Source organism: Camelina sativa, chromosome 3, assembly GCF_000633955.1.
Source record: "Camelina sativa cultivar DH55 chromosome 3, Cs, whole genome shotgun sequence".
NCBI classification, from domain to species: Eukaryota; Viridiplantae; Streptophyta; class Magnoliopsida; order Brassicales; family Brassicaceae; genus Camelina; species Camelina sativa.
Window position 1 is genome coordinate 11,176,817 of NC_025687.1, and position 11,627 is coordinate 11,188,443.

The following is an 11,627-nucleotide window of genomic DNA, read 5'->3' on the forward strand; positions in this document are numbered from 1 at the left end:
GATGATGATGGTGAAGAGTCGATTTCAAAAGAGAGCTACTGTGTTTTGTATGACAATTGGGTTTAGTTGTGTAATGAAAAGTTGTTTCATGTCAAGGAAAAACTGAAATTGGAAGCCAAAGTCAATATGTTAGAAGAAAGGAAGCCTGAAGTATTGATTGGTGAGGAACTTCCTCCTGCTGAAAAGGAGTTGTTTGAGAAGAAGCTGAGAAATCTGCAAGATTTGTATGGTTTGGAGAAGGAAAGATCGACAAGCTTAGAAAGAGAGTTGAATGAGAATCACAAGAAGATCAGAATGTTTAACAATGGTGGAAAAAAACTGGATGAGATTTTGTCAATGGAAATTGTAGGGTCTCAGCATAGAGGTCTAGGTTACCATAAGGAGGAGACAGTTGAGCTGTTGTCTAGTGATAAATCAATGAGTTTTGTTAAGAGCAATGAAAATCGTGAAATGGAGTCAAGTATTCTGGAAAAAGGTGTACAACAGAAGGTCCCTGTAGTACCAACCAGGAACACACAACATCAACCTAAGCGAAGAGGTTGGACTAAATCCAAGCGAGGACGTAGGATCTATGAGTGTTTTCACTATGGTAAAACTGGGCATGTCATATCTTTTTGTTATAAGTTTAAGAACAAGATTAGAGAACTTTGGATGGCTAGGAAATGTTTTATAGACCATCTCACTGTTGCAAAGTTTGGGTTGCTAAAAAGGATCTTTACAGTAAGGTTTCTGAACCTAATGAAAGACAATATAACAAGTAATCCAGGAAATTGAGGAAATCAACCTATGTTGCAATTTCTCGAAGATAATTAATGAAGACAATGTTGGGGTTGAACCTGAGGTTCTACAGAAGCGTGTTGCAGAAGAACTTGTACAAGAAAAAGTCACAACTGAATCAACCGGATCCAATAGTGCTGATTGGAATGATGAATCGCCAGGAGTCTTAGCAATATCTAAACAGTTTCAAGGTCACAAGAATCACTATGCTGCAGTTGCAGTTGTTGAGCAAACCTCTCATCATGTTGAAATGAATTTTCAAGAATTGTTGCAACATTGTTGTGTTTCAAAGGTTGAGCATAAGGATATTATAACAGCTCTTGAGGATTATTTTTGGTACAAGGCATGATAGGAAGCTTGTTGTGTCTCCCTGCTTATATGTCTTCATCCTTGTTTTTATCAGAATGTGCACTCACGCTGGGGGAGAGTATGCATATTGGTGATGTTGTAGCTGAATGTGGCTAAGGGGATGTTTTTGGAAGATTCTGGTAGTATTCAAATCTGGAGCTTGAGTTGTCACATTCAAATAAAATGGGGGAGATTGAAAGCATGAAGCTTGAGTTGACACATTCAGATAAAAAGAGGGAGAATGAAAGCATGAAGACATTTGGTGGAACAAGGTTAGTATGTAAGACACTGGAAGAAGTTGTGCCCAGGAAATAATGAACCTGATGTTGAATGATGTGGCAAATTATAATTGGAATATTGGAGTTTCCTTTATTGATTAGCAAGATATCATCGGATCAAATAAAGAAGATTTGGGGTTATCTTAAATTAGGAAAGTAGGTTAGCCGACGTGATATGTTAGCTATCTATATATATTGGTATTGAGGCTTAAAGTTTTTCTTCAGCCGTATAGAAAAAGTAGGAGCCAAGCGAATAAGCTTTTAGGGTTCTTAACAAGTTTTGATTAGATTAAGTATTGGTCAGTGACAAGTCGTGTTGACTGTGTGTAAATCTGATTAAACATTTCTTGTAAGATTGTTTAAGTGATTCTTAATAAGAAAAGAGGTTCTTTTGAATATTGGCTGCATCTTCGTTTTTACAGACTTTTCGGTATAGTTTTTTTTTTCACTTTCATTTCATATTGAAATTTCGATTTTTTGATGAGCAAATAATAAAACAGTTTAGCTGTACCACATTCCAACTTGGTTCTCAATTCGGTTTATACGGATTGAATAGACAAATCATCACCAAAATTACCAAACCTCCGCACTCTAATAAAAATGTGTAATGCGTTTGGGTGTGGTGCAGGTGCAAAAAAGACAAACCATCCAGATCAAGTGATGATGATCCGAAGTATTCCACGGATTTCAATTCCGTGACGGTTTTTAGCGAGTTCGTGCCAAACCTACTCCCAATGCAAGCGATCATACTTACCTCCACGACCTCCTCCGTGCAGTCCCTACACCCGATGTAAGCGTCCTCCGCTTCCAAGCTCTCCCAAAAGCACAAACAGACTTGGTCACTGATCTCATTGATCTCACTATATGCAAGTTTTTTACATTGTGGTTTGGTTTGCGATTTCTGTTCTTCATCCATATGCATGTGTTATTTGTCATAATTTACAAATTTATCTAATGCAAAAATATATACATATAAATATATCAACTGGGCTACTAGAAGTTCCGTTAGTTGGTTAATCATTTTAAAAGGACTGAGATTCTCTGTCATTTAACTGGTAAAAGACAAGACTTTCCTTGCGTTTGTGACAATATTGGTGGCGAGAAAGTTCATCTTCCATTAATCTTTACAAACATATATATATACAACTCTAGAAGTTTTAAGAGAATATTCTGAAGTTGATGATCAAGATATAAAATAAGGCAATATAACATAGTTCTAGTGATCTATACAATATTCTCTAATACTCCCCTTTTAAGTCGGTGCATGAAGGTTTCGAATGCCCAACTTGCAAAGAAAATAAGTAAACTCTGGAATTTCAAGGGACGTTGTGAAAATGTCAGCAAGCTGATTGATAGTATGGATTTTGAAAATTGCAATAAGTCCCACCTTGATTGCATCTCTGACAAAGTGACAATCCGCTTCAATGTGTTTAGTACGCTCATGAAAAACTGGGTTGATAGCAATATCAAATGCTGCTTGATTATTACAGAAAAGTGGTATAGGATCAACTTGTTGAATACCAAATTAATATATATATTTGACGGAGATAAAAAAAAATCAACTGCATCAAATATAATTAGAAAAATAATAAGGGAAAGTAATGGAAAAATGAAAAAAAGAAATACAAAGTTGCCCCACATATTATAACATGCAAACTCTTTTGACTGAGTAAACTAGGCCTGCGAATCCGAACCGAACCGATTTGTCCGAACTGACCCGAACCAAAATTTGGACAAATCGGTTTGGTTATATATCTGGTTGTTATCCGATCGGAAAGAGTAAAAATTTGTTTCGGTTTTATATTTGGTTCGGTTTGGAGAGGGTAAACCGACGGGTAACCGAAATTAACCCTACCTATATAAGCTTATAAACCGGTTTAATTAGTTCTAACCTAATCGAAAAACCTAAAGAACTTTTGCTTTCGACGGCTGCGACTGCGAGTGCGAGAGAGAGAGTTCAAATCGATTTCCTCTTTGATTCTTGCGTTTAAACTCAGATAATCCTTGTTCTTAATCTACAAGGTAAGTTCTTCTCTGTGAATTTTCTCCAAGTTCTTCTCTATTAAGCTTCTCCAAGTTCTTTGACGTTTTGTTGTTAATTACTTGGCTATAGTGTGTTTAGGAATCATAATCTAGGTCTTTAAAATTGCGAGACTAGTGTTTTAAAGCATCGTTTATGAGATATAATTTGCTGTCCGTCTATGATTCATAGTCATAGTTCATAGTTATCTTAGTAGTCGAATTGTATTCTTAATCGACATAAATGGACTGTGGTTGTTTGTCTTCTTCGTTTGTGTAGTTCAAACTTGTTGGATGTGTTTGTCTAATTGTGTTTTCTTTGAACAGGTCTGTGATATCTCACGATTCTGGTGAACACAACAACGAACCGTTTCTGCCTGGTGAGGTTGATGGAGAAGATGCTCCGTCAGGTGCTTCCGTTCGAGGGAAAAGAAGAAGAACTCAGCGAGACACTTGTCCTCTTCTGTCCCAACCGAGGAAAAAGCTAGGCCATAGATCTCCGGTGTGGGAGAATTTCATTCAACAAGTGCATGAGCATGCACTTGCTAGCTGTCGTTACTGTGGTTAAGAGATCGGTTGTGACACAGTGATACATGGAACAAGTGCCATGAATAATCACATTAAAAGGTGTAAGTTGTTCAAGATGCACGAAGATAGTGGTACTTAGAATGTATTAGCTGGTGATAGCAGTGGTGTGATGACAGCAATCAAGTATGGTCAGGGTTTGTTTCGAAGGTCTGTCAACGAAATGATTGTGCTTAGTGAGCTTCTGTTTGCATTTGTGGAGTCGGAGGGGTTTAGGAGACTTTGCAGCAACGGTCTTCCAATGTACAAGGTCCACTACAGGAAGACAACAACTTCAGATATTTATGGTATGGATTTGAAAGAGAAAGCAGCTTTGAAGGAACTGTTTGCTAAGGAAAACCAGAGAGTATCTATGACGACAGATATCTGGGTAGCTCCCACTACTTCTTGTATCTACATGTTCATAACCGCACACTGGATTGATAGAGAATGGAATTTACAGAAGAGGATCATTAGTTTTAAGCCTGTCACAGATCACAAAGGTGATACGATTGCTGAGCACTTGATTTGCTGTCTAGAAGAATGGGGAATCGAGAAGGTATTCACAGTAACTGTGGATAATGCTAAGGCGAATGACAAGGCTCTAAGTGTATTCTGAGGCGCTCTGATGATGAAAGGACCTGATGCCTTAGTTATCAATGGAGAGTATCTTCATATGCGGTGTTGTGCTCACATCTTAAACTTGATTGTGAGGGATGACTTATCTAAGGCAAAAACGAGTATATTGTCTATCAGAAATGCCATTAAGTATGTGAGATCATCTAGAGACAGGCTGAAATCGTTTTTTCTGCGGGTTGAGACAGGGAATGTAAGTCGAGGAAGCTTATGTCTTGATGTTGCAACCAGGTGGAACTCGACTTATCTAATGCTCGCAGCCACAATTAAGTTTAGGGTTGCATTTGAAAAGATGCTGGCTGAAGACAATCTCTATAACGAGTACTTCATGGAGACTGAAGAGAATGCTGAAGAGAATTCTGAAGGGGATACGGGTGAGAATGGTCGAAAGTGTGTTGGTCCACCTACTTTTGCTGATTGGGAGCAGGTGCAGAGGTTAGTTAAATTTTTGAAGATCTTTTTCAATTGCACTTTGTCCTTCTCGGCTACAAAAACAGTGACCTCTCCTGTTTGTTACAATGAGCTGGTGATCATTAAGAGGAATCTGATCAACCTAAGCATTAATGGTGATTTGCTACTAAATACTGAAGCTATGATTATGAGGGCAAAGTTTGAAAAGTATTGGGATGGTCTCAACAACATGAATCTGCTTGTAATCATTGCTTCTGTATTTGATCCCAGAAACAAAATGTAGTATGCTGGTCTTTGCTTTGACAAGCTTTATGGCAAAGACAATGTGGAAAGTACTCATCTAAGATCGTCTATTAAGAGTGTGATGAAGCTGATGTATGGAGAGTATGTGGTGAAGCTGAGTGGACATGAGCCTGGAAACTCAACCAATGGTGGAACCATTACTGAACCTGGACTGACAACCAATGATCTGTTTGATTTGTCAGATGACGGTTGTTATGAGAGAATGGATATGTTGTACTCTGAGATGGTTGCTGAAACTTCAAATGAGGAATGTAGCAGTGAGCTTGATATTTACTTATTGGAGAGACCTGTGATAAGAACTCCAGCTGTTTTAGGAATGGACTTTGATATTTTATCTTGGTGTAGGCGTAACAGTTCAAAATTCCCAGTCTTATCCGAGGTAGCTAGAGATGTCCTCGCCATTCAAGTTTCATCAGTTGCTTCTGAATCTGCCTTCAGCACAAGTGGTCAGATTTTGGACCCTTATCGAAGCTCTATGTCACCACACATGGTTGAAACTTTAGTTTGCAATCAACAATGGCTGAGGAATACCATTTCTGCTGAGAAATTAGCCAGCTTAGTTCAGATGTTTGAGGAATTGCAGTTTCATGAGTCCTTAGGTAAGTCATTTCTCTTTTATTTAAGTTTTGTTGTGTTACTCTCTTTAAACCATTCACTAACTGACAATCATTTACATTGTGCAGCTTCACAGAGTGAGGGACACCCATCCGCACATCCATGATCGAGAGATGAACACAAGTAACTTAATTTACTACCTTACTTTCAGTTTTATTTACAAGGCATATGTATCATTTTTATTGACATAGTTTCTGGTTTTTATTTGCAACAGGAGACAACGAACTGAAGCAAATAATGATCTAAATTCTTAAGGCTTGTCTCCCTTTCTCTCTATATCTTTTGAAAAAACTAATATAACTATTAACTACCTATTTTTTGGCATGGAGTTTTGAATGACAATATACCAAATGCATCCTGGTAAGAGGAAAGGATCATTGGTATTTTGTCATTTATGATGATCTCTTCTAACTTATGGCTCCCCACATTATTTTTTGAACAACTGTGAATTGTCTCCCAAAGTCTCTTTACTTGAGCCGAGACAAGTAGGAATCCAACTGTAGGATTGCCTTCTGAACTTGTTGTTTTTTGTAAATTGTCTCCAATTGTCCTACGTATGTAACTAGGATTGACTAATGTTGTTGTTTTTTGTAAGCAAAACTTGTATGCTATGATGCTTAATGTCATGAATCTATATGCTAATGTTGGATCGTTCTGTTTTGTGTGTTTTGAGTTCATGGTATTTGTGTGTTTCTGTGTTGTGTGTTTTGAATCCACAGTAACCAAACACACCGAACCGAAATAACCAAACATGTAACCGACCCGAATCGAACTTGTATTCGGTTATATTCGGTAGAATTTTCAATTTCCGAATTAACCGAATAACCAAAAAACAGAACCGAATTAACCGAAGTCACAGCCCTAAAGTAAACGGTAGCTAGAAACCCACAAACTGAGCTCAAAGACAATCGTCCATAGCTTCAACTTATGTCTCATCTATGCTGTATAATGTATATATAATAAATGCTCGAATTAATCATACCTTCACAATTAAGATGGCGGTGTCTTTAATTTCTTCCATCATTTTCTTTCTTCTTTTCATCATACTCTCACTTTTTGTAAATGGAAACGTTTTTGCTGCCCGAAAGGAACATCCCAAACTCGGTGAGTCTTCTACCTAGCTATATATAGATTACTTTTTTTTTTTAAACTCATTTGCTATTTTATATTTTAAGTTACTTCAATATATATTATATAGCAGAGGCAAATTAATATTGAAAGTATTAAGACTATTTAGAGTGGTGTTGTTCACCCAGTTACTCACACAAGATTTTTTTATTATAAAATAATAAAATAATATAAAAAGGGGAAAGAAAAAGAGAGAACTGTTCTCGAAATTCCGAGAGAAAAAACGTTCCTCAACTCCCTATTACTTCCAAAATAAAATATATTTTTTTTTTTTTGAGAAACGAGAAGAGTTCTTCCGTTGTAAATAGTTATATTATGCCATGTGTAATGTGAAAGGCTTGACAATATATATGCCATGTGTAATGTGAAAGGTGGAGCGAAAGAAACAATGGCGATGAGGAGGAACTTGGAAGAAAATGGGCACCAAGGCTCGAAAATTGCAGCTCACGGGAGCACGTCTCGACATACTGGACAGAAAACAACTAATAACACGCCGTCCGAAATCCGTCCTAGTAGAGCGACGCCCCAGAGGAAAAAGTTTATGAGTATGGCTGACAAAGCCCTACAACCAGGAGCAGTTTGCAAGGAATATATATATAACCGATGTAAGCGTTCATCCTCAGCCCCATAACCTCCTCCGCCTCCAAGCCCAAAGGCACATATGGACTTGGTCACTTATCTCACTATATATAGGTCTATAGCTTCAAATGTGTCAATATATATAGACATACGCATAAGCACGTTTTTTCACGTTGTGGCTTGGCTTGCAGTTCTTCTTGTTATTCATAGGGATATATATATATATATCCATATATCTATACATGTATGTAGACATTTTCTGTTTAAAAAAAAAAAGGTGATCTCATATATAGCGACCATTAATCAATTAGGCATATGGCACCCCTGTTTTTTTTCTTCTACTAGATTTTGAATCCAGGCTACGCATGAATATATTTGATATATTTTGATGAAAACTATATATGAATGATGACAGTAGTAAAATAGTACTTTATAAAAAATTAAATTAGTATTAAAGAAAAAGTTAAATTTCAGATACATATTTTTTTTAAATATAAAAATCAGTTGTGTTATAAAATCAAATCTGGTAAAAAAAAATCATGAATGAAACTCGACATCCATGCGAGACGAATTAAACTGATGACCTCACATATCCTAAACCATTTCTTTGACCACCAGAAAAACGAAACAATTTTATCATCATGAATTTAACTCGTTTTCATATTAAATTGATCGCTACCACCTATGTTTTCGTATTTTTATTCAATATTTTCTTATTCTTCATATTATTTCTTGTCATTTCTATTGTCAAATTTTGTGGTAATCATCATCATTACTTTTACTGTCTAGTTCTTCGCTAGACTCTTTTTCTTCTTCATCCTCGTCAACTTCTTCACTTTCTTCCACTAAAACACATTTTTTTATACTACCACACAACTTGTTAATCCATCAAACTCCAAGAACAAAATCATTTCTTTTCTCATAAAAATTAAAAATAAGATAAAAAAATATAAAATTAATGAAAAAATATCAACTTATCTATAAAATCATACACAAAAATATGTTTTACAGCTCATAAGAAATAAAAAGCACAAACGTAAATAAATAAGATAATTTATGTTTTACATAAATATTTATAATATTTTAAACTTTTAAAAGGTTTCAAAATCTAAATTTTGAACCTTTTAAAAAGTTTCAATATTTATAATATTTTAAAATTTTAAAATTTTATAATAGGTCTAATTTATCCCACATCAGTCTAATTTTTGAAACTTTTTAAAGTTTTAATTTGATCAAATAAAAAAACCGGATCAAACCGAATATACTTTCAAACTTGGACGCCTGATAAATCAAGTTTTCCTGCTCATTCGTTGTTGGAAGCATTTTAATCTTATTTATACTGGTTCTGAACCATTGTCTAAAAATTTTATAGCCGATGTAGGATATTGTGCATATTTCTTTTATTTCCATAAATTTAAAATTTTCCTTTTTCTAAAAAAAATCTGGAAAATTGAAAAATGTTAATGAATGACATGTCAAATCCTGATTGGTTGTTTAAAATAATTCTTAATATTGAAAATTCTGAAAATTTTTAAAAATGTTAATTAGTGAAGTGTTTAATCACAATTGGAGGTTTAAAATCTTAGGTGGACGCCTTTAGGAGCTTATAGCTCATACTTTTTATTAGTATAGATTTTATGGAATTAAATAGTAAACCTTAAAAAAAAGTGTATGTCATATTTTACAATACATATTTATCCATAGCAAATATATATGATTATCGATCTATAGCTACATCAGTGAATTGAAACAATACGGAGAGAGTTATAATATTGATAGACATAGATAGAACAGTTAATTCGTAAACATGGGTCACAAATATTCAAAATAATAATAATGATAACAATAATGTCATCAAATTATTATTCCCCAATAAATCTTGGAAATAACGAGAACAACGTAAACATTTTTTATAAAGAAAATAGACATTACGTATTTTTCTTAGTACTATGATTTAAACTTTCTAACGTCTATGTATATTTTCCTATAAAAAAAAGAATTATCTATTTATATTTTTATTATTTATTACTCTGTATATAAAGTTTTTGGCATTCTGGTGTTTTTTAAAGTTTGATTACTTCCGCAACTTTCCTTCTGCTATGAAATGGAGTCAGACTCGGCGTCGGCGTTTGTTCACCAAAGTGTGGAGCTTCGTTAAAAAAATGATATATATATCTTTTTTTTAAAGCATGGCCCCTCCAAAAGGATATTTTTTTTCTTTCTTTTTTTGGTAAAAAGTTAAGTTTTATACCAATTTTTAATTTTGTGATAGCCGTTAGGTACGGAGAAAACAAAAAATAATAGAAAGATCTAAATTAATCTATGACTACAAGATCTACGAATATGAGAGAAAAACACAACTAGGAAAGCATCATCGAAACAACCAGTAAAGACTCGAAGAAGAAACACCAATTCTAAATCGCTAAGCTCGAACATTTTCGTGGTTGCCTCAACTCTAAAGAACTCGAGTCCTCATCATTGTTGCCACGAGTAACCTACCCGAAGCCAGCCTTCAAAACCTCGAGACAGAAGGGTGCCTACAGCTTCTACGAGGCCTCAAAAACCGCTAGAATGGACCTAAACGAGCACCTATGGGCATCCAGAGAAGTCGCCTCTGACCACCATTCCCGAGCTTGAGCTACAGGAACCATTTCCCACGGGATTGAAAAAGCCACCTAGATCTAACCGCTGCCTCTATTCAACCACATTGTCTCCACCAGAACGTAAAGCATTGCAAACGAAGCCGCATCAACACGAAGAAAACACCACACCAAAACCAAAATCCCACTCCAGCCGATGTAAAACAGCACCGGTGGACCACAAGCCGAGGAGGATCTTACCGGAATGAGCCAACAAGCCCAATGCCACACTGGAGAAGAACCAAGCAGCCACAAACCCAACGCCACAAACTCTGTCCTTTCCGCTCTAGAGACTGACAGACAGACAGTGCCAACTTATAGAATTTTCAACGTTCATTTGGTTCACTCCTTTTTCTATAGTGTGTTGGAGTCTTGGTCTTTTGTCTCTCTCTTTACAATTCTTAACGTACCTTATCAATTTGAAACTGGAATTTGTTTTACTTTTCCAGTTTAAAACTTTTTTTTTTCTTTTTCTTGTCAGTTCTTTTTCTTTTTTGGGTTTTGATGTTAGACTTTTTTAGTTTGTTACAACTTACAACTTTTACAAACGTTTATTGCTTACGATAATTTAGTGAATACTTCAATTTTACTGTAAAAACTATTTCTTTTACGACCAAAATTAGAATAAGAAAAGATGTAAAAGTTATCGTAAAAGATTTGACTTTATGGCGTACAAATTCAAGAACAATTTGGTTTAACATGCACGTGATTAGATATGTTATATGTGGAAAATACCAATAAATGAAAGATAGTATGTACATTTCAAAACTCGTAGAAAATTTTCACTCTAAATACTGATCTCTTTACTCAAATGAAAAGAAAAAAACACGGGTATAAAACTCTCAAGTCAAGTGTCAACTCCCTTATGATTCCCAAATTGGTTTATTTTAATTTTAATTTTAAAACGCGCTTTTAACTTAACTGAATTTGAATGAATGATTTCAAATTTTAAACGTCAAGTAGTTTTGGATCGAAAATTAAACTTTGTGTGGTTATGCGTTGAAAAAAAAATAGTTTTCTACAATTTCAAATATAAAAACTTCGTGTGGTTACGACCCTAAAATCGATGTGGTTGAAAAAATAAATCAAAATTTCATGTGCATAAGATCGATCACCCCAAAAGTAGTGTACAATTACAAAGCTGCCCAACGTAAATAATGGAATGAATCCACTGGACCGATTGTACGTACGGAAACATGGTGTGCGGAGACGGAGTCGAGACCACTAAAACCCAAAACCCCACAAAGAGAAACTAAGTCGTCTTTAGCTTCAGCTCTCTCTTTCTTATCCAGATCACTTTCTTCTGTTTTTTTTTTTTTTTTTTTTTTTT

General features: G+C 35.2%; 1 protein-coding gene across 1 annotated transcript; it reads left to right on the forward strand.

The window, feature by feature from the left end:
* LOC104778847 (zinc finger BED domain-containing protein RICESLEEPER 2-like) lies at positions 4,615–6,057 on the forward strand. The gene is made up of 3 exons (XM_010503269.1): positions 4,615–5,274; positions 5,341–5,935; positions 6,020–6,057. Exons 1-3 carry the CDS (start codon positions 4,615–4,617, stop codon positions 6,055–6,057), a joined length of 1,293 nt encoding a protein of 430 aa, XP_010501571.1.

Excerpts from the sequence above, each read along its gene's own strand:
- LOC104778847 (XM_010503269.1), top strand. The coding sequence starts at position 4,615 with ATGATGAAAGGACCTGATGCCTTAGTTATCAATGGAGAGTATCTTCAT. Across the intron at positions 5,275-5,340 it reads TCAACAACATGAATCTGCTT|CTTTATGGCAAAGACAATGT; the intron begins GTAATCATTGCT and ends TGCTTTGACAAG. Across the intron at positions 5,936-6,019 it reads GCAGTTTCATGAGTCCTTAG|CTTCACAGAGTGAGGGACAC; the intron begins GTAAGTCATTTC and ends TACATTGTGCAG.